Below are 18,704 nucleotides of genomic sequence, written 5' to 3' on the forward strand. Positions count from 1 at the left end.
TTTTTGTTCATTTATTTTTAATTTGTCTCAGTTTTCATATACAATCACTCTCCTCTGCTCGAACATCTTTCAATAATTTCTTTGCCTTGATCTATTTTGAAATAGTCCAATCATTGAAAAGGCACCAGCAGCAGCGGTTACAAAGGAAATGGCACTGATAGCTCTGCTTGCCTGAGGAAACAAAAGTGTAGTTAACAAAACTTCAATATAGCTGGTCAATGGGTGTGGGAACTATTGATTAGGTCATATGTTGGTCAATGTGAAAAATTGGTAAGTTGCAAAGTGCTTGTACTGGCAGTTGATCATGTTTGAATCCTTTTGAAAGATTTATTAAAACGATGGGTTAATGATAACTTTTGTAAATCTTTAAAAAATCAATGAAAAACACTGAGGCCCAGATTTTCGTCATGATGAAAAGTCTCTGTAGTGGCAAAAATCATAAGCCCTGCCCCGAGCATGGCACTTCCCATTTTCATGTGGGGGAAATGCACTTTTTACGGAGGCAACATTTAAATCATCAGCTGCCTCACTGAAATCGGAATTTGGTAGGTCAAGAGTGTGGGGCGGGCGGCAACACAGCCAGAAGCCCAGTCCTTCTATTTCACCCACTCCTACCCAAAAAACCACCCACGGGGCAGCATGAAATTCAGACCAATGTCTCTTTGTGATATATGTTATTGTGGGGATAACTATAACCAACTCATGACTTAATTGGTGCTGGACTATTCATAAAGTGTTAGTTACACTTGGAAACAAAAAGGTAATTAAGAATGGCACCTGAAATAACTCTAATTAAAAATTAGATACCAAAGAAATGTTTCAAAATACGGTGATTTTTAAAAATCTACTGATTACTTCAAAGCTAATTAGAAATTGATATTTTGCAAAGATCTTGTTGACATCATTTCTCTGCAAATTGAGAAGTAGTTTGTTCATATATACTTTTTATAAAAATGTTTTTATTGCGTTTTTGGTGTGTTCATGTAGACTTTTGGCTGTGATACTCATTCAGCAATACTATTATATTGCTGTAGTTATCCATAGATGTTCTTCTGAAGGTAAGAGAGTAAAGAACTCTTATCATACATTACCAAGAGGAAATCCAAATCTGCAGTGATTCTTGCATCAGTCTGAGATCTGCAGCTTACGGGCAGGATTCTCCGTTCCCCGCCACTAAGATCGGCAATCCTGATCAAGCGGACAATTCCGCGTCAGTCCAAAAGTGGGATCAGCCCCGACCAGCAGGCCCGTCCCCATTCTCCACTCCTGCTCTGCTGGCCGTAGTAGGCTCCTGGTCACATCAAAGCAGCCAAGTGGTTTTATTTTCTCTTTCCTAACTTCAGAAAGCACTTAGCATTATTGAAGTGGTCAGAAGGACTTCTGGTGGCGGCCATAGTGTGAATGGTCGCACATTAAGCAGCTCCCGCCTGTGGTGGTGTTCTTTGGCCTTTTCCCCAATTAACGGGCAATATTTTGGTGGGAAAAGGTGTAGGAGTGGTGGAGGAAGAGTTTATTCCACCGGTGGATGGATTCGTGGACCAGAAGTCGTTTCAGGCTAAAGGAGCTGTTGGAGCAAGAAACTTTTCCTGCGACACAGGGAAACATGGAGGAGGGCAAGGGGTCGGCCCTACCATCTCAGTGGTCTATGGGGCGTCTGGTGGACTTCTTGAATGAGAAGTTCACCCAGCAGATAAAGGAATCTCTGGAGGACCTGACGGTGGGCCTGTTTAAGGCAGGATCAACCACGTGGAGATCCAAAGCCAGGTGATCCAGTAGGTGGAGGAGATGGTGGGGGAGCATGAGGAGCAGCTTACTTTGTTGGTAGCCGAGATAAGGTGTTGAGAGATATCTAGAAACGGCTTCAGGCGAAGGTGGAAGTTATGAGTCAGGTGAATTTCATAACACACTTCGAAGTTTCTAAGCCCTGGCCCTGCCCATAACAAAAGTCAGTTTTTGAGAAACATTAACAGTGTCCTCAAAGCTGATTTCCAAATAATTGTGCATGGTACAGATGACAAAGAGGGAGGACATTACCTCATGAGGCAGAACCTGAGGATTGTTAGGTTGCTGGAGAGCACTGAGGGAGAGGAAGCAGGCTCGTATGTAGCCAGAATGCTGGAGAAGTTGCTGGGGGAGGGGGTCTTCTAAAGGCTCCTGGAGCTGGATTGGGCGCATTGGGTGCTGATGAGGAAGCTGCAGGTTAACGAGCCGCTGAGTGTGATGGTGGTGCGGTTGCACCTGTTCCTTGATAAAGAGCGGATCTTGAGGTGGGCCAGGCAGATGAGGCGGTGTACCTGGGAGGGCAACGAACCTCGGGTATACCAAGATCTGGTTACGGAGCTGGCGGAGAAATCTTCGTTGGTGGGTTGGTTTTTGTTTGTTGACTGCACTCGGGGCTGTTTTGAGGGGATGGTGGAGGGTTGTGGGTGAGTGCATTTGGTTTTGTTTTTTCTCTGGGAGTATTGTCCTTTGTTCTTTGGGGTTTTTTTCTCTCTGTCTTTGATTGTTGATATTGTTATTTGCACCAAGGTAGTGTGTGAGCGTGGGGAGGGGAATCAGTGGAAGGTAGGATGCTAGGCACCATGGGCAGGGGCTGCCAGGCTAGCTGGGCAGGCTAGTTCACGGAAATGCAGTGGGGGGGGGGGGAGGGGGAGGTGAGCAGGTGGTTAGCGTGTTGATGGGGGTTGGGATTGTTGTTCTGTGTCAAGGGGGAGGGGGGAATTGCTGACAGGGGAGGAACTTTAAAATATGTTTTGAGGGGGGGTGATGACAGTGGACATCCAAGGGGATGGTCAGCTCGGAGTACTCGGCAATTTTGGTTTTGGACCATACGCCGCATTGGGTGGATTTTCAGGTGAATCGGGGTGGGAGGGGGGGAGAGGGGGGGGGGGGGTTAGGTTATGGCCGCTACGCTATGGGAGGCACTGAAGGCAGTGGTGAGGGGGGAGTTCATTTCAATAGGGGGCAAGACGGAGCAGGCGGAGATGGCAAGGTTAGTGGATAATATCCTGCAGGTGGATAGGAGGTATTCAGAGGACCTGGCAGCGGGGTTGTTGAGGGAGCGGCAGAAACTCCAGATGGAGTTTGGATGCATATCTACGGGTAAGGCGGTAGGGTAGTTGAGGAGGGCTAGGGGGGCAGTCTATGAATATGGGGAAAAGGCGAGTAGAATTTATAGAATTTACAGTGCAGTGTAGGGTGTTGACACATCAATTGAGGAAGCATGAGACGGCGATGGAGAGTGGAAAGGTGAAGGATAGGAGGGGGAATACGATATTGGACCCGGTGGGGGTGAATGGGGTGTTCGGGGACTTTTATAAGAGACTATATGAGTCGGAACCCCTGGTCGGGGTGGAGAGAATAAGCCGTTTCTTGGATGGGCTAGAGTTCCCTAAGGTGGAGGAGGATCTAGTGGAGGGCTAGGCACCCCCATTGGGCTGGTGGAGGTGTTGGAGGATATGGGGGCGATACAGCGGGGAAGGCTCCGGGCTTGGATGGGTTCCCAGTGAAATTGTATTAAAAAATTTCAGAGGACCTGGGGCCCCTGCTAGTAAGGACATTCAGTGAGGTGAGGGAGAAGGGGGTGTTCCCCCGTACGTTATCACATGCATCGATCTCCTTAATTTTAAAGAGGGATAAGGATCAGGTGCAGTGTGGGTCTTACCGGCCAATTTCAATACGAAATGTGAACGCTATGTTGCTGGCCAAAATCCTGGCCTCATATTAAGGACTGTATGCCGGGGGTGACAGGGGAGGATCAGATGGGGTTTGTAGAAGGGAGGCATCTGTCGGCTAATGTAAGCCGGTTGTTAAATGTTATAATGATGCCCCCGGAGGGACAAAGTGTGGAGGTGGTAGTCACTATGGATGCAGAGAAGGCTGTCAACCGGGTGGAGTGGGACTATTTGTGGGACGGTTTGGATTTGGCCAGGGGTTTGTGGACTGGGTTTGGCTGTAGTACCGGCCGCCATTGGCGAGTGTGTGAACGAATCAGGTGAGCTGGGAGTATTTCAGGATGCACCGTGGAACGAGGCAGGGATGCCCACTCTCCCCATTGCTCTTTGCCGTTGTCAATGGTGCTTAGAGGTCAAGGGATTGACAGGGTATTGTGCGGGGGCGGGGGGAGCATAGGGTCTCGCTGTATGCGGACGATTTACTGCTGTATGTATCAAACCCGTTGGAAGTTATTAGGGGGGATTATGGGCACATTGGAAGAATTTCGTCGGTTCTCAAATTGAATATTGGGAAGAGTGAGGTTTTCTCAATCCATGCGAGGGGGCAGGAGAGGAGGTTGGGGGAGTTGCCGTTTCGGGTAGTGGGGGTGAGATTTAGGTATTTGGGCATTCAGATGGCGCGAGGGTGGGAGCAGCTGCACAAGCTGAATCTGGCTCACTTGGTGGAACAAATGAAGGGGGATTTTAGGAGGTGGGATGTACTCCCGCTGTTGCTGGTGGGACAGGTGCAATGGGCGAAGGTGACGGTTCTCCCAAGGCTCTTACTTGTGTCCCAGAATCTCCCGATCTTCATTCTGAAGGCTTTATTCGGGAGGGTTAATGCACTGATATCGGGCTTTGTTTGGATGGGTAAAGCCTCGCAGAAGAAGGTGTTGCTTGAGCGGGGGTGAGGGGGGAGGAGTGGGTTAGCACTTCCAAATTTGATGAATTATTATTGGGCAGTGAATAAAGACATGGTCAGGAAGTCGATAGTAGGGGAGGGGTCGGTATGGGAGCAGATGGAGGCAGCCTCTTGTAAGGACTCGAGTTTGGAGGCACTGTTGACGGTGCCTCTAACGTTCTTGCCGGCCAGGTACACCACAAGCCCAGTAGTGGTGGTGGCACTAAGGGTGTGGGGTCAGTGGCGGCAGCACCAGAGGCTAGAGGGGGCCTCAGTTTTGGCACCGATTTGCGGGAATCATAGGTTTGCTCCAGGGGTGGGTGGCTGTATGGGCGGTTTCGGGGGTGGCAACAGGCAGGGATTGAGCGATTTGGGGATCAATTCATTGGCGGCAGCTTCTCAAGTTTGGAGGGGTTGGTGGAGGAATTTGAGTTGCCCCCCGGGAATGGGTTCTGGTATCTATAGGTGAGGGATTTTGTCAGGAAGCATGTACCGACCTTTTCCCACCTGCCGCCGCAGGGGCTACAGGACAACATGTTGTCAAAAACGAGGGTCGGTGAGTGTCAGAAATTTATAAGGAGTTAATGGATTGGGAGAGAGCCCAGATCGGGGCAGTGAAGCGTAAGTTGGAGGAAGGGTTCGGGAGGGAGGTGGAGGCTAGGGTATGGGAGGAAACTTTGAAGAAGGTGAACGCATCCTCATCATGTGCTAGGCTTAGCCTTATCCAGTTCAAGGCGGTTTACAAGGCATATGTGATCGGCCAGGGTGAGCAGGATTTTTGAAGGGGTGGAGGATAGGTGTGGGCGATGGGAGGGTGGGCCTGTGAATCATGTCCACATGTTTTGGGCCTGTCTGAAGCTTGTGGAATTCTGGCAGGGGTTCGCCAATAGTATGTCGGAGGGTGAAGGTGGGCCCGAGTCCAGAAGTGGTGATCTTTGGTGTGTCAGAAGACTCGAGGGTCCAGGGGGGCGAGAGAGGCCAATGTCTTGGCCTTTGCTTCCCTGGTAGCCCGGAGATGGATCTCATTGGAATGGTGGGATTCAGGGCCGCCGAAACCAGGGGTTTGGGTGAGCGACCTGGCAGAGTTCCTCAGGCTGGAGAAGATAAAGTTCTCCTTGAGGGGGTCTGTGGAGGGGTTTGCCCGAAAATGGCAGCCAGTCATCGACTTCTTAAAAAATAGGTAAGGTGTCAAATAAATAGTTAATAGTGTCAGCAGAGTGGGGGGGGGGGGGGGTGGGGGGGGTAAAAAAGAGGAGGTAGGGGAGTTGGGGAGCAGGAGGCAGGATGGTGGGATGTTAGATATTTATTTGTTTTGATTATTTGCATTCCTGTTTGCTTGCTTTTTTATGGTTGTGTTTGTTGTATATATATATATATAAGTGCCTCAATAAAATATTTTTCAAAAAATTGAAGTGGTCAGAAGCTGTCAATCATAACAAGAATATTTACAGAATCAATGTGGGGTACTTCTGATGCTTTCGAGCATGGAGGGAAAAATAAATAAACAAACTCTCTGACAGCTGTGTTTAAACAATTAAGCTGTCAATCAAAAGTGCTGCTCTGTGAAATTGAATGAATGGTTAGCATTTCAAAGGATCTCAGAGGATTTTAGTGCTGTGGGCTTTCTGGGAAGGTTCTGATACTTCTAGAAGCAGCAGTTTTCAAATAATTGAGGGAGCATGTATGAAAAAAAGGAAAGTCTTCTTAGAATCCATTGAATCGTTACAGTACAGAAAGAGGCCATTCGGCCCTTCAAATGAGCATTCTACCAGTGTCTACTCCCACACCTGAATGGGGGGGGGTGGATCTGGGGGTTGGCTGGAGGGGGGTTGGCTGAGGGGGGTCGGATCATCCTCATACATGCGTGGTATGGGGCAGTGACCCGTTAGTCACATTGTGGGGGGAGAAGGATACCCCTCCTTGCTGAGGGGCTGGTGGTCCCCTTGTCAGCAGGGGAGATGACATTTCCATGTAGGGGGCAGGGGGGCCTGCCACTGGACGCTAGGATCAGGGCGTCCATTGAAAATGGTGGCCCATGACCGTGAAGGGAATGCAAACAGGCACACATGTGCCATGCATAAATTTGCATGGCAACGGTATGTGAAGAGCACCTGGGTGACGATCCTGGCGCCAGCGGGAACCAGTCCCAATTTTCCGCTGGTGGAGACTCTCGCCCAACGAGTGTCTTCTTATCTGAAGTGAATATGTTACATTGGCCTTCTGCAAAATAATCATGCACGACACACACTGTTGTGGCAAGCTACGTACCTGATCAGACACACCCTCACCATAACGAAGTAAGGTGACAAAATGTTCACAGTTATTTCCAAGCAAATCATAGGACACTTCCTGACCAATCAGAAACTCTGCTCGCTGAACAATTTCATCCACTGGCAAAGGTGTGTGGTTATCATCATATTTGTTATTTATTTTGAAAGTGTCTTGCCCAACAACATCTTTAAGTGGTTGCATTTTTGCCATTGCTTTCCTGCTGAAAACTGACTTTGCGCTAGTGAATGAAGCAGGTGGCCCCTCCTCTGTTGGATGGAAAAGACAGATTTATTAAGAGAGTAAATCTTTTTTTGGTTCAGGAAATCTACCATCTTCGAAGGTCACCAGTAATCAATTCATTTCTAACGAACTGCAAATATTGAATTATGTCTGCTAAAAGAATAGCCACACTATAAATATGATTTACAATAATCATGTAAATTCTTCCAATGTCAACACAGCTATTGATCTGCTTTAAACACTTGCTTTTGTCTGTACAACTATCAACTTCTTAAAAATAAGCATGATTGCATCAGCTGTATTGAGCTCTTTGGTATCATTTTGTGGCATCTTTATATCAATGAGCCAGCGAGAACGTTTGCCATTAACTTTGGCTGCCTCCATGCCAAAACTAGACTGACCACTATCGACATAGTTGATCTGCAGCTTGTTGGTGACTACAGTGTTGTTGCTCACTCTGCACCAGATTTGCAAGCCATTCTCAGTCTCTTACAAGAAACTTGGTCTGTCCTTGAATATTGGCAAAATCAAATCTCACATATCAATCCACACCTGGTGCTAAATATTCCACCCAAACGTGTTGAAGCAGAGTCCCTGGAATATGTTGAGCACTTCCTACACCTTGGCAGTGACATCTCTGAAAGGCTACATTTGCTGCCAATGCGGTGCATGCGCAGTTGTCCCACTTCATTCCATGACATTACTGCAAGCGACGTAGACCAGGGGCGGGATGCTCCATCCCACCAGCCCCATTTTCTGGCAAGGTGCACCCCCGCCGGCAGTGGGATCCTCTGTTCTGGCAGCCAGCCAATGGGGTTTCCTATTGTGGCCACCTTACGCCATCAGGAAACTCATGGAATAGGTGTGTTGCCGGCGAAGTGGAGGATCCTGCCAACGGAGAATCCCGCAGCAGAAGTCTACCTCAGCACCATTATGTATCCTTTCGATTTAGTTTCTCCTTTTGTTTTGGATTTTGGAACTAGAAAGGACTATTTTATGCAGAACAAAATGCAGTACCCATTTTTACCAGTGTAATTTCAGTTAGTTTTATCTTTTGCTATGGCATGCACTCATTTCAAAAAAATTAGCACCTAGATAGAGACTGGAAACTTCAAACTCCCTCTGAAATTCAATAGAGCAGGTTTTCATATTCCTGATTCTGAAGCTACTGAAACACCTGGAGACAGCCACAAAGATTAAAAATGGGATGGGAAATTGGCTGACTCCTTTATGGGGATGTAATCCTCCTCACCTGAGTTTTTACGATGCTCTGTATTTGGATGATTCAATATGCCCAAGTTAGGAACACAAAAACCTCTGCACCAGGTTTTAAAAGATATAGTCAGAATACTAAATATATAGATTGTGTTTTATCTAACCTCAAATTCAGTGGCAAATTAAATTTGTGCATCTGTTTTCTATCATAGAACATAGAACATACAGTGCAGAAGGAGGCCATTCGGCCCATCGAGTCTACACCGACCCACTTAACCCTCACTTCCACCCTATCCCCGTAACCCAGTGACAACTCCTATTCTTTTTGGTCACTAAGGGAAATTTATCATGGCCAATCCACCTAACCTGCACGTCTTTGGACTGTGGGAGGAAACCGGAGCACCCGGAGGAAACCCACGCACACACGGGGAGAACATGCAGACTTTGCACAGACAGTGACCCAGCGGGGAATCGGACCTGGGATCCTGGCGCTGTGAAACCACAGTGCTAACCATTTGTGCTACCGTGCTTCCCTTGTCGTTGGCAAGATTCGACTTTAGGTTTGTCGATGACCATCTGGCATTGGCAGGAGACACAGTGAATTCAAAATGTCACCGTCGATGAGTCCTCCCAACACTAGATTACCTGTGCCAGCTCAGCCTTCTATAAACTACAGCTGTGTGTGTTTGACCTCAACAAGTCAACAAAAGTCCCAGTGTGCAGAGCTGTTGACGTCATCACAGACCTGTACAGGAGCTAGAACTGGACTGGGTATCAGCAACACGTAAGAACATGTTATGGAGAGAGTAGGAGAACTAAACTGACAACCCCTTCGTCCCTTACTGTCTGAAATCAGTTTGTTTTTGGAAAGGTAGATGTGTGTGTTATTTACAAGAATGGGTGGGAATGGGATATGATGAATGTGGTGGCACAGTGGTTAGAACTGGTGCCTCACAGCGTCAGAGACACGGGTTCAATTCTGACCCTGTCTGTGTGGAGTTTGCACATTCTCCCTGTGCCTGCGCGGGTTTCCTCCGGATGCTCCGGTTTCCTCCCACAGTCCAAAGATGTGCAGGTTAGGCAGATTGGCCTTGACAAATTGTCCCTCAGTGTCCAAAGGTTAGTTGGCTTGCAGGATTATGGGGATAGCGTGGGGGAGTGGGCCTGCGTGGAGTGCTCTTTCAGAGGGTCGGCGCACATTCGATGGGCCGAATGACGTCCTTCTGCCCTGTAGGAAATCTATGATTCTATGATGTCGGCATTTAGATTGCGTGTCAAAATTTATTAGGATTAACACAGGAGATTTAAGATTGAACGTGGTAGAGTTCTTAAGGGCCATTTTTAACTCAAAATTAGTTGATAGTTTTGAAAAGTTAGAGCAGAGACAAAGCTTGTGCGGCACATTTTTTCTTCTTAATTTATCTTACCTAGAGGTGCCACATTTATAACGTTGCCATCTCCCAGGTAAAGAGCCCAATGCTGATATGCAGGTCTAAATATTTCAATTAAGTCCCCAGGATGGGGATCCCCAGAGTATTCCACACTAATGTGGTCATTAGAAGCCATCTGAAATGGAAAACATGAATAAAGCATTTTAAAACAAAATGTAATTTTACAAGTACTCTGCATAATTGATCAAAATATTCAAATTTAATGTATTTCTCTGTGAGAAGGTATTGGATCACTTTGTACAACATACAAATCTGACTGAATGACGAAAAACAATGCTGCTGAAAATCTGGTACAACTGAAAATCAAACACTTAACAGATCATCCCCATCTGTTAAGAGAACAAAGTTCACGGTCAGAACTAATACCGGAACCATTAATTCCTCTTTTCCCGGCACAGATATTGGCTGACCTGGTCAGTATTTGCATCATCGCCTTATTAAATAGTAGAGAGAGGCAGAAAGCTAAATAGGGAGCTTTATGTTTGTAATTCTAAATATATATTGTATCATCCAAGTACCAACTTTTGATCCACTGTCCCAATCCTCCTGGAGGATTTTTTAAAAATGCAATCATGGGGTTTGGGTGTCACTGGCGAAAGCCAAAATTTATTGCCCATCCCTACTTTTCCTTGAGAAGGTAAGTCAACAATTTTTTTAGAATCTCTACAGTGCAGGCCATTCGGCCCATCGAGTCTGCACCCACCTTCTGACAGAGCACTCCATCCAAGCCTACTTTCCCACCCTATCCCAATAACCTAACCTCCACATCCCTGGACACTAAGGGACAATTTTAGCATGGCCACATCTTTGGCCTGTGGGAAGAAACCGGAACACCCGGACGAAACCCGCGCAGACACAGGGAGACTGTGCGAACTCCACACAGACAGTCACCTGAAGTCGGAATCAAACCTGGATCCCTGGCGTTGTGAGGCAGCGATGCTAACCACTGTGCCACCGTGTCGCCCCATGTTGTGCCATGTTATTTCCGAGGACAATTAAAAGTCAACCACAAAGCTGTGGCTTTGATGTCAGATGTAGGCCAGACAGGAGAGGGAAAATGGATCAGATTTTTTTTTTCAAGTGACAATCTGGTAGTTACATGGTCACCATTACTGAGCACCAGCATTTTGTCCGATATTTCTATAATTAACAGAGGGCAGGTGTCCTTTGTTTGCAACCACGACTTGTCTCCCTTTTCATCTCATTTCCTCCTTGCAAGTTATTGTTGGTTGAAATATGACAATATTCAACTCTTTGATAATGAGAAACACATTTTCATAACATAAGATGACTTGTAACATATTTAGCTATAAGAAATCACAAACTCCAAATGTATCCAAAACATACCAACTTAACCATGACCAAACCACCCTGTATGTCTATGATAACATAATGCACACTTGACAATTATTCACGACTATCCACTTTGCACGGCACTGCATTTGTCTACTCAGCCACCTGTCTACATCTTCTTGAAGTCCTCCACACTCTTCCTCACACTTTACTGTGTTCCTTAATTTTGATGCAATTAGCAAATTTTGATATTCGCCCCTCTACTTCTCCAAATCTTGTATGACGAATTATCACGATTATCGGGACAGAGTGAATTTCTAAATTTAAGAATTAAAAACATCCTAATTTGTTGCCATGCGTTATATTCTCCAAACATGTCAGGCAGTCTAAACTTATTTAAAAACTCAACACAATAATAAATGTGAAACTATGCCAATCTTAAATGTAAATCTCGGTGACTTTTGGCGCTTCTGTTTAACGTGTCTAATAACAAATATCGGTAAGGATTTGTACACTAGTTTTCTAATTCATACTAAGTATTGCCAGTGCCAACTCTTTCTAATTCCAGACTCCTGATATATAGCTTCTCTCTCTCGCCCCAGCCTAGTGTGGTACCAAGCCGTTTCTCAGACCACCTGCTTGACACAAGAGGACATTTAATCTTTAAAAACACACACACACAAAGGATTCGTCAAAATTAAACTCGGAATCATAATCATTAATAGTCCAAATGAATGAGCTGAGGTGCAGGCTTGAATGAAAACACGATATCAATACTCAACCCAGTGACCCAGGCGCCATGCATTCCTCAATCTGCTGTCAGAAGGTCGACTGGTTTGAAAATAGCACCAGATTACCAGATTGAGTTCCACGTGGCTGCATTTGCCGATTTTACTGCAGCAAAGATAAAATGAGTAAAGCAGCGACTCACTGTTGTGATCTGAACATCCCACACATCGGTTTAAGTGTTCGTCCTGTCAAAGGTGGGTGTCACTGTACAAGCGCAACACTATCCCTGAAGTTTTAAAGCTGCCTGCTACTTATATGCAGATCAAGTGAAGGGTTACACCAGTGACATTGCTGTGTGTACCGAGGCTCGCCACTCCCTATATTGTTATGGTAATTCTGAATGAACGCGTGAGGAGTGGCCAGTGCCACCGAACTGTGTTCTTTTCTGGAATTCAATTCATTCACCAACAGAACAAACGCTGAGTCCGGGGATTTTCGAGTTCTGTTCACGTGTAAATTAAATGTTCATGTAGGGGGTCAGATGCGTCACGATAAGCCTTCAGCAGAAGTGAGAAACTATTTTTTAGCTTTATTTTCCAAACGAAGGTGTGTTTCTGTTGTTGGAGCAGCAGTGTGCCCCGTTTGGATGAATTTATTGGCCAATCTGAACCAACCCCCTCTTCACGCCAAACTACTGACCCTTCCGACTTCCCTCCAGCTTTTCACTTTCCACCTCACACACATTTTGAAGGTGAAGTAAGCCAACGTTTGATGCCGTTGGTGCAAATGTCAGGTAAGTAATGTTTCAGATTCCAGCATCCGCAGTAATTTGCTTTTGTCAGAGTCAGTAATAACTGTCAACAATTAGAACTGACACAAAGGGCGCAATTCTCCCCATGGCCCTGCCGGCAGCTTCAATGGAGGGCGGGTGGGAGAATTCAGCAGGAGTCCAAAAATTAGGGGATGGTGACAGACATGCCATGTGGAACCGTAACACAGCGGGGTCTCACTTGCTCAGATGATCCTGACCTCCAGGCCCGCCAACCCGGGGCCGGATCCCCCCCACACAATCCAGGACTCCGCAGGCCGCCCTCAAAGCCAGGTCCCGCCGGTGTGGACCTGGTCTAATCCACGCCGGCAGGACTGGCCGAAAACGGGCGGCCGCTCGGCCCATCGGGGCCCGTAGAATCGGCGGGGGGGCCACTGCCAACGGCCCCCGTCCGACGGAGACCGAAGGGTCTCCCTCCCTGACCTGCACCCAGGTGAGGGTTTTTTTTCTAGTCAGGGCTCCCCTTGTTAAGGGGAAGCCCCGCTCCCGTTACCGGGGGAGTTCATATTAAATGGAGTTCACGGGGAATTGGATTGTCCTTATTTCTTGACCACCATGGGGGTTATAACAGGGAGGTGAAAGGTTGGAGTATTGAAGGGAGGGCAGGAAAGTGTGGTTGGGTAAGCCTCAAAATGGGTTCCCTCAGCAACCCCTGCCCAAGCAGGGTGTCCTAACTTGGGGGGGGGGGGGGGGGGTGTAATGCCCATGTGTACAGGAGGTGACATTGTCTGTGTGTAGGGGTGTGGGGACAGTCAAGCTCACTTGATCCATCCAAAATGGCAGTCCAATCACAGGGTAGCTGTTCTCGCCGGCGAGTTCAGCTCCCCATTGTTGAAAAAATGTTGAAGTGTGTGCGAGACTGGGGAGAAAGTCACCAAGGCCCCCAAAAATGACTTAAGTGTGGTTGAATAGCGGTGTGGATCTCACCTGAAATGCCGGAGGGAAACACCCCACCCAAACACACCCAAAATGGCACTTAGGGCTGGATTCTTCCACTACGCCCGCCGCAAGAATGCCACAGGTGGGATGCCAACAATGGAAAAATCCATTGACTTTGGGCAGGATTCTCCAGTCGCTGGGCAAATGCAGCTGGAAAATCCTGCACTTAGAAATTTTTTGGTTGAATTCCGCCCTGCATTTTCCAGTCCGGACCTCATTAATTATGCACCATGGGATTTTGGGCCATATTCCGTGGTGGGTCGGACATGATGGCAGGAGTCTCACTATCATATCTGGGCGCCATATTGAAAATGCACCCAACATTACTGACCAACCGTTGAAGAAAGAAAATGAACCTTCTGAAAAAGATGGAATGCTAGAAACACTCTGACGCTGGAAGATGGACCTTCCTTTTTTTAAAAAAATGTTTATTCAGATTTTCCAACAAAATATAACAAACCACCCCCCATAACAAAAAGAAAAAAGAACACAAACACAACAATCAAAAATAATACAAAACTTATGCATTGGGTTTCCCCCGTATATAGCAACCCCCCCCATATGACATTCAAAGGTACCCTTGGGGAACCCCCCCCCCACCCACCCAAATACCCCCCTCGAAGGAGACCCCCACTCCCCCCTCCCCCCCTTGGGTTGCTGCTGCTGACCCCCTCCTAACGCTCCACGAGATAGTCTGTGAAAGGTTGCCACCGCCTGAAGAACACCTGCACAGACCTTCTCAAGGCAAACTTTATCCTCTCCAGCTTAATGAACCCTGCCATGTCATTCATCCAGGCTTCCACACTAGGGGGCTTCACGTCCTTCCATAATAGCAAGATCCTCCGCCGGGCTACCAGGGATGCAAAGGCCAGGATACCGGCCTCTTTCGCCTCCTGCACTCCCGGCTCATCCGTTACCCCAAATAGTGCCAACCCCCAACTCGGCTTGACATGGACTTTCACCACCTTGGACATAGTCCTCGCGAAACCCCTCCAAAACCCATCCTGTGCCGGGCACAACCAGAACATGTGGACGTGATTCGCCGGGCTTCCCGAGCACCTCCCACATCTGTCCTCCACCCCAAAGAACCTACTCAACCTCACCCCTGTCATATGCGTTCTGTGAGTAACCTTGAATTGTATTAGGCTGAGCCTGGTGCAAGAGGAGGAAGAATTAACCCTACTCAGGGCGTCAGCCCACAGACCCTCATCTATCTCCTCCCCAAGCTCCTCCTCCCACTTGCCCTTTAACTCCTCTACCGAGGCTTCCTCCTCTTCTTTCAGCTCCTGGTAGATCACCGAAACCTTGCCTTCTCCAACCCATACACCCAAAATCACCCTGTCCTGAATCCCCTGTGCCGGGAGCAGCGGGAATTCCCTCACTTGCCGCCTCACAAACGCCCTCAGTTGCATATACCTGAAAGCATTTCCCGGGGGTAACCCAAACTTCGCCTCCAGCGCCCCTAGGCTCGCAAATGTCCCATCTATAAACTGTTCCCCCATTCTTCTAATCCCTGCCCGGTGCCAGCTCCGAAACTCCCCATCCATCCTTCCCGGGACGAACTGATGGTTCTCCCGAATCGGGGACCAAACCGAGGCTCCCACCACGCCCCTGTGTCGTCTCCACTGCCCCCAGATCTTCAACGTCGCCGCCACCACCGGACTCATGGTGTACCTTGTCGGCGAGAGCGGCAGCAGTGCCGTCGCCAGCGCCCTCAGGCTTGTGCCCACACAGGACGCCATCTCCAACCGCTTCCACGCCGCCCCCTCTCCCTCCATTACCCACTTACGGATCATCGCCACATTGGCAGCCCAATAATAGCCGCACAAATTCGGCTGCGCCAGCCCTCCCTGTCCCTACTCCGCTCCAGAAACACCCTCTTTACCCTCGGGGTCTTATTTGCCCACACGAAACCCATGATGCTCCTACCTACCCGTTTGAAAAAGGCCTTGGGAATCATAATGGGAAGGCACTGGAACACAAAGAGAAACCTCGGGAGGACCATCATTTTAACCGACTGCACCCTGCCCGCTAGCGAGACTGGCAGCACATCCCATCTTTTGAAATCCTCCTCCATCTGCTCCACCAACCGTGTCAAATTGAGCTTGTGCAGGGCCCCCCAACTCCCAGCCACCTGGATCCCCAAGTACCAAAAGTTCCTTTCTGCCCTCTTCAATGGTAGGTCGTCTATCCCCCTTCCCTGGTCCCCTGTGTGCACCACAAAGAGCTCACTTTTCCCTACGTTGAGCTTATAGCCCGAGATGTCCCCAAACTCCCTTAGGATCCGCATGGCCTCCACCATCCCCTCCACTGGATCTGCCACATACAGCAACAGGTCGTCCGCATACAGCGACACCCGATGTTCCTCTCCCCCTCGGACCAATCCCCTCCATTTCCTGGACTCCCTTAGTGCCATGGCCAAAGGCTCAATTGCCAATGCAAACAACAAGGGGGACAGCGGGCACCACTGCCTCGTCCCTCGGTACAGCCGAAAGTACTTCGACCTCTGCCGATTCGTAGCCACACTCGCCACTGGGGCTCTGTATAGCAGCCTGACCCAGCTAATGAACCCCTCCCCAAACCCAAACCTCCGCAACACTTCCCAAAGATACTCCCACTCCACCCGGTCGAAGGCCTTATCCGCGTCCATAGCTGCCACTACCTCCGCTTCTCCCTCCACCGATGGCATCATAATCACGTTGAGTTGCCTCCGCACATTAGTATTTAGCTGCCTCCCTTTACAAAACCCGTCTGGTCCTCATGGATCACCTCCGGGACACAGTCCTCAATTCTCGTAGCCAGCACTTTTGCCAGCAACTTAGCATCCACATTGAGGCGTGAGATCGGTCTATACGACCCACATTGCAGTGGGTCGTTGTCCCGCTTCAGGATCAGAGAGATCAGCGCCCCGGACATTGTCGGGGGCAAGGTCTGCCTCCCCCCCCCTTGCCTCATTGAAAGTCCTCACTAGCAACAGGCCTAGCAGGTCCACATATTTCCGATAAAACTCGACCGGGAACCCATCTGGCCCCGGGGCCTTCCCCACCTGCATGTTCCCCAATCCTTTAACCAGCTCCTCCAACCCAATTGGTGCCCTTAAACCAGCCACCTCCTGCTCCTCCACCCTCAGGAACCTCAGTTGATCCAAAAATCGTCGCATCCCCTCTTCCCCCACTGGGGGCTCAGATCTGTACAGCTCCTCATAGAAGTCCTTGAATACCTCATTTACTCTCACTGCACTCCGCACCGTATTCCTCCCCGCTATCCTTAACTCCACCTATCTCCCTCGCTGCCTCCCTCTTACAAAGCTGGTGTGCCAGCATCCGGCTCGCCTTCTCCCCATACTCGTACGTCGCCCCCTGTGCTTTCCTCCACTGTGCCTCTGCTTTCCCTGTGGTCAACAGGTCAAACTCCGTCTGGAGGCTTCGCCGCTCCCTGAGTAGTCCCTCCTCGGGGGCCTCTGCATATCTCCTGTCCACCCTTAAGATCTCCCCCACCAACCTCTCCCTCTCCCTGCCCTCTCTCTTCTCCCTATGGGCCCTAATGGAGATTAACTCTCCCCTGACCACCGCCTCCCAGACTACCCCCACCTGCACCTCGCTGTTGTCATTGGCCTCCAAGTATCTCTCAATGCACCCCCGCACCCTCCCGCACACCTCCTCATCTGCCAATAATCCCACAATAAGACGCCACAATGGGCGCTGATCCCTCTCCTCTCCTAACTCCAGCTCCACCCAGTCAAGGACGTGGTCTGAGATGGCTATGGCCGAATACTCCGTTCCCTCCACTTTCGCCCTACTCAAAACAAAAAAATCTATCCGGGAGTAGGCTCTATGTACATGGGAAAAGAATGAGAATTCCCTGGCCTGGGGCCTGGCAAACCTCCATGGATCCACTCCCCCCATCTGGTCCATAAACCCCCTAAGCACCTTGGCCGCAGCCGGCCTCTTCCCCGTCTTGGACCTAGAGCGATCCAATGCAGGATCCAGCACCGTGTTGAAATCCCCCCCCATTATCAAGCTTCCTACCTCCAGGTACGGAATCCGACCCAGCATGCGCTTCATAAATCCGGCATCATCCCAGTTCAGGGCGTATACGTTTACCAGTACCACCCGCACCCCCTGCAACCTACCGCCCACCATCACGTATCGACCTCCATTATCCACTACAATATTCTTTGCCTCAAACGACACCCGCTTCCCCACCAGTATTGCAACCCCTCTGTTCTTCGCATCTAGCCCCGAATGGAATACCTGTCCTACCCATCCCTTTCTCAGCCTGATCTGATCTGCCACCTTCAAATGTGTCTCCTGAAGCATGACCACGTCTGCCTTCAGTCCCTTTAAGTGCGCGAACACTCGGGCCCTCTTAACCGGCCCATTCAGGCCCCTCACATTCCAAGTTATCAGCCGGAGGGGGGCTGCTCACCACCCCCCCCCCGCCGACTAGCCATCTCCTTTTCTAGGCCAGTCACGTGCCCGCGCCTCCCGCACCCTCCAGTCCCCCAGACGGCGGACCCCCACCCCGACCACCTCTCCTATTTCCAGTTCCCTTTTGGCCAATGCAGCAGCAACCCTATACCCCACCTCTCCCCACCCCCTCCCCCCGCTAGATCCGTATCTAGCTCTTTTGCTCCCCCATAACACTCCCGTATGTCAGCTGACTCCTGCTGACCCCGGCCTCTCCCGCCTTCCCATCGACCCCGCCAGTGTGGGAATCCACCCCCCCCCCCTCCTCCCTGGCAGTCAGTGTGCGCTCCTCTCCAGTACCGCCCCCCCTCCAACCCCCTCCTCCGTCCTTCCCCAGCGCTTTCCTGAGCAGGCCCTGCCCCCTCTGGCGCATCTCCTTTTGCGGCCTTACCTCAATTCCCCATCCCCGGGCCTCCCCTCCCTCCAACACCGACGCCCACACTCTCCCACAGTCTCCCCATCAAATCGCTTCACCCATCCCCATCCAGCACCCAACCAAGGGAACATTCCCTACACGTAGTGAAAACCATATATACAGCAAACATCCCCGCCCAACAACAAACCCTCAATTTGAGTCCAACTTTTCAGTCTGTATAAAGCTCCAAGCCTCCTCAGGCGTTTCAAAATAGTGGTGCCGATCCTGGAATGTGACCC

General features: G+C 49.4%; 2 protein-coding genes across 4 annotated transcripts in view; one reads left to right on the plus strand and one right to left on the minus strand.

Annotated features, from left to right (window-relative positions):
* Positions 1-18,704, minus strand: part of plaat1 (phospholipase A and acyltransferase 1) — a 63,572-nt gene continuing 44,868 nt past the window's right edge. For 2 of the 3 annotated variants that reach the window (XM_072474320.1, XM_072474321.1), the window contains exons 2-4: positions 9,768-9,906; positions 6,883-7,151; positions 1-171 (exon numbers count right to left, since the gene is read on the minus strand). In XM_072474320.1, coding sequence (XP_072330421.1) covers positions 70-171; positions 6,883-7,151; positions 9,768-9,906 — 510 coding nt within the window. In that variant the 3' untranslated portion in view covers positions 1-69. Of the gene's footprint in view, positions 172-6,882; positions 7,152-9,767; positions 9,907-12,015; positions 12,186-18,704 lie in introns of those variants that run through there. The other variant, XM_072474322.1, reaches the window with a different exon arrangement.
* polr2h (RNA polymerase II, I and III subunit H) overlaps positions 12,425-18,704 on the plus strand; it is a 31,179-nt gene continuing 24,899 nt past the window's right edge. Inside the window, exon 1 of the mRNA XM_072474318.1 lies at positions 12,425-12,606. Coding sequence (XP_072330419.1) covers positions 12,585-12,606 — 22 coding nt within the window. The 5' untranslated portion in view covers positions 12,425-12,584. The remainder of the gene's footprint in view (positions 12,607-18,704) is intronic.

This window comes from Scyliorhinus torazame, chromosome 14 (assembly GCF_047496885.1).
Source record: "Scyliorhinus torazame isolate Kashiwa2021f chromosome 14, sScyTor2.1, whole genome shotgun sequence".
In the NCBI taxonomy this organism is placed as follows: Eukaryota; Metazoa; Chordata; class Chondrichthyes; order Carcharhiniformes; family Scyliorhinidae; genus Scyliorhinus; species Scyliorhinus torazame.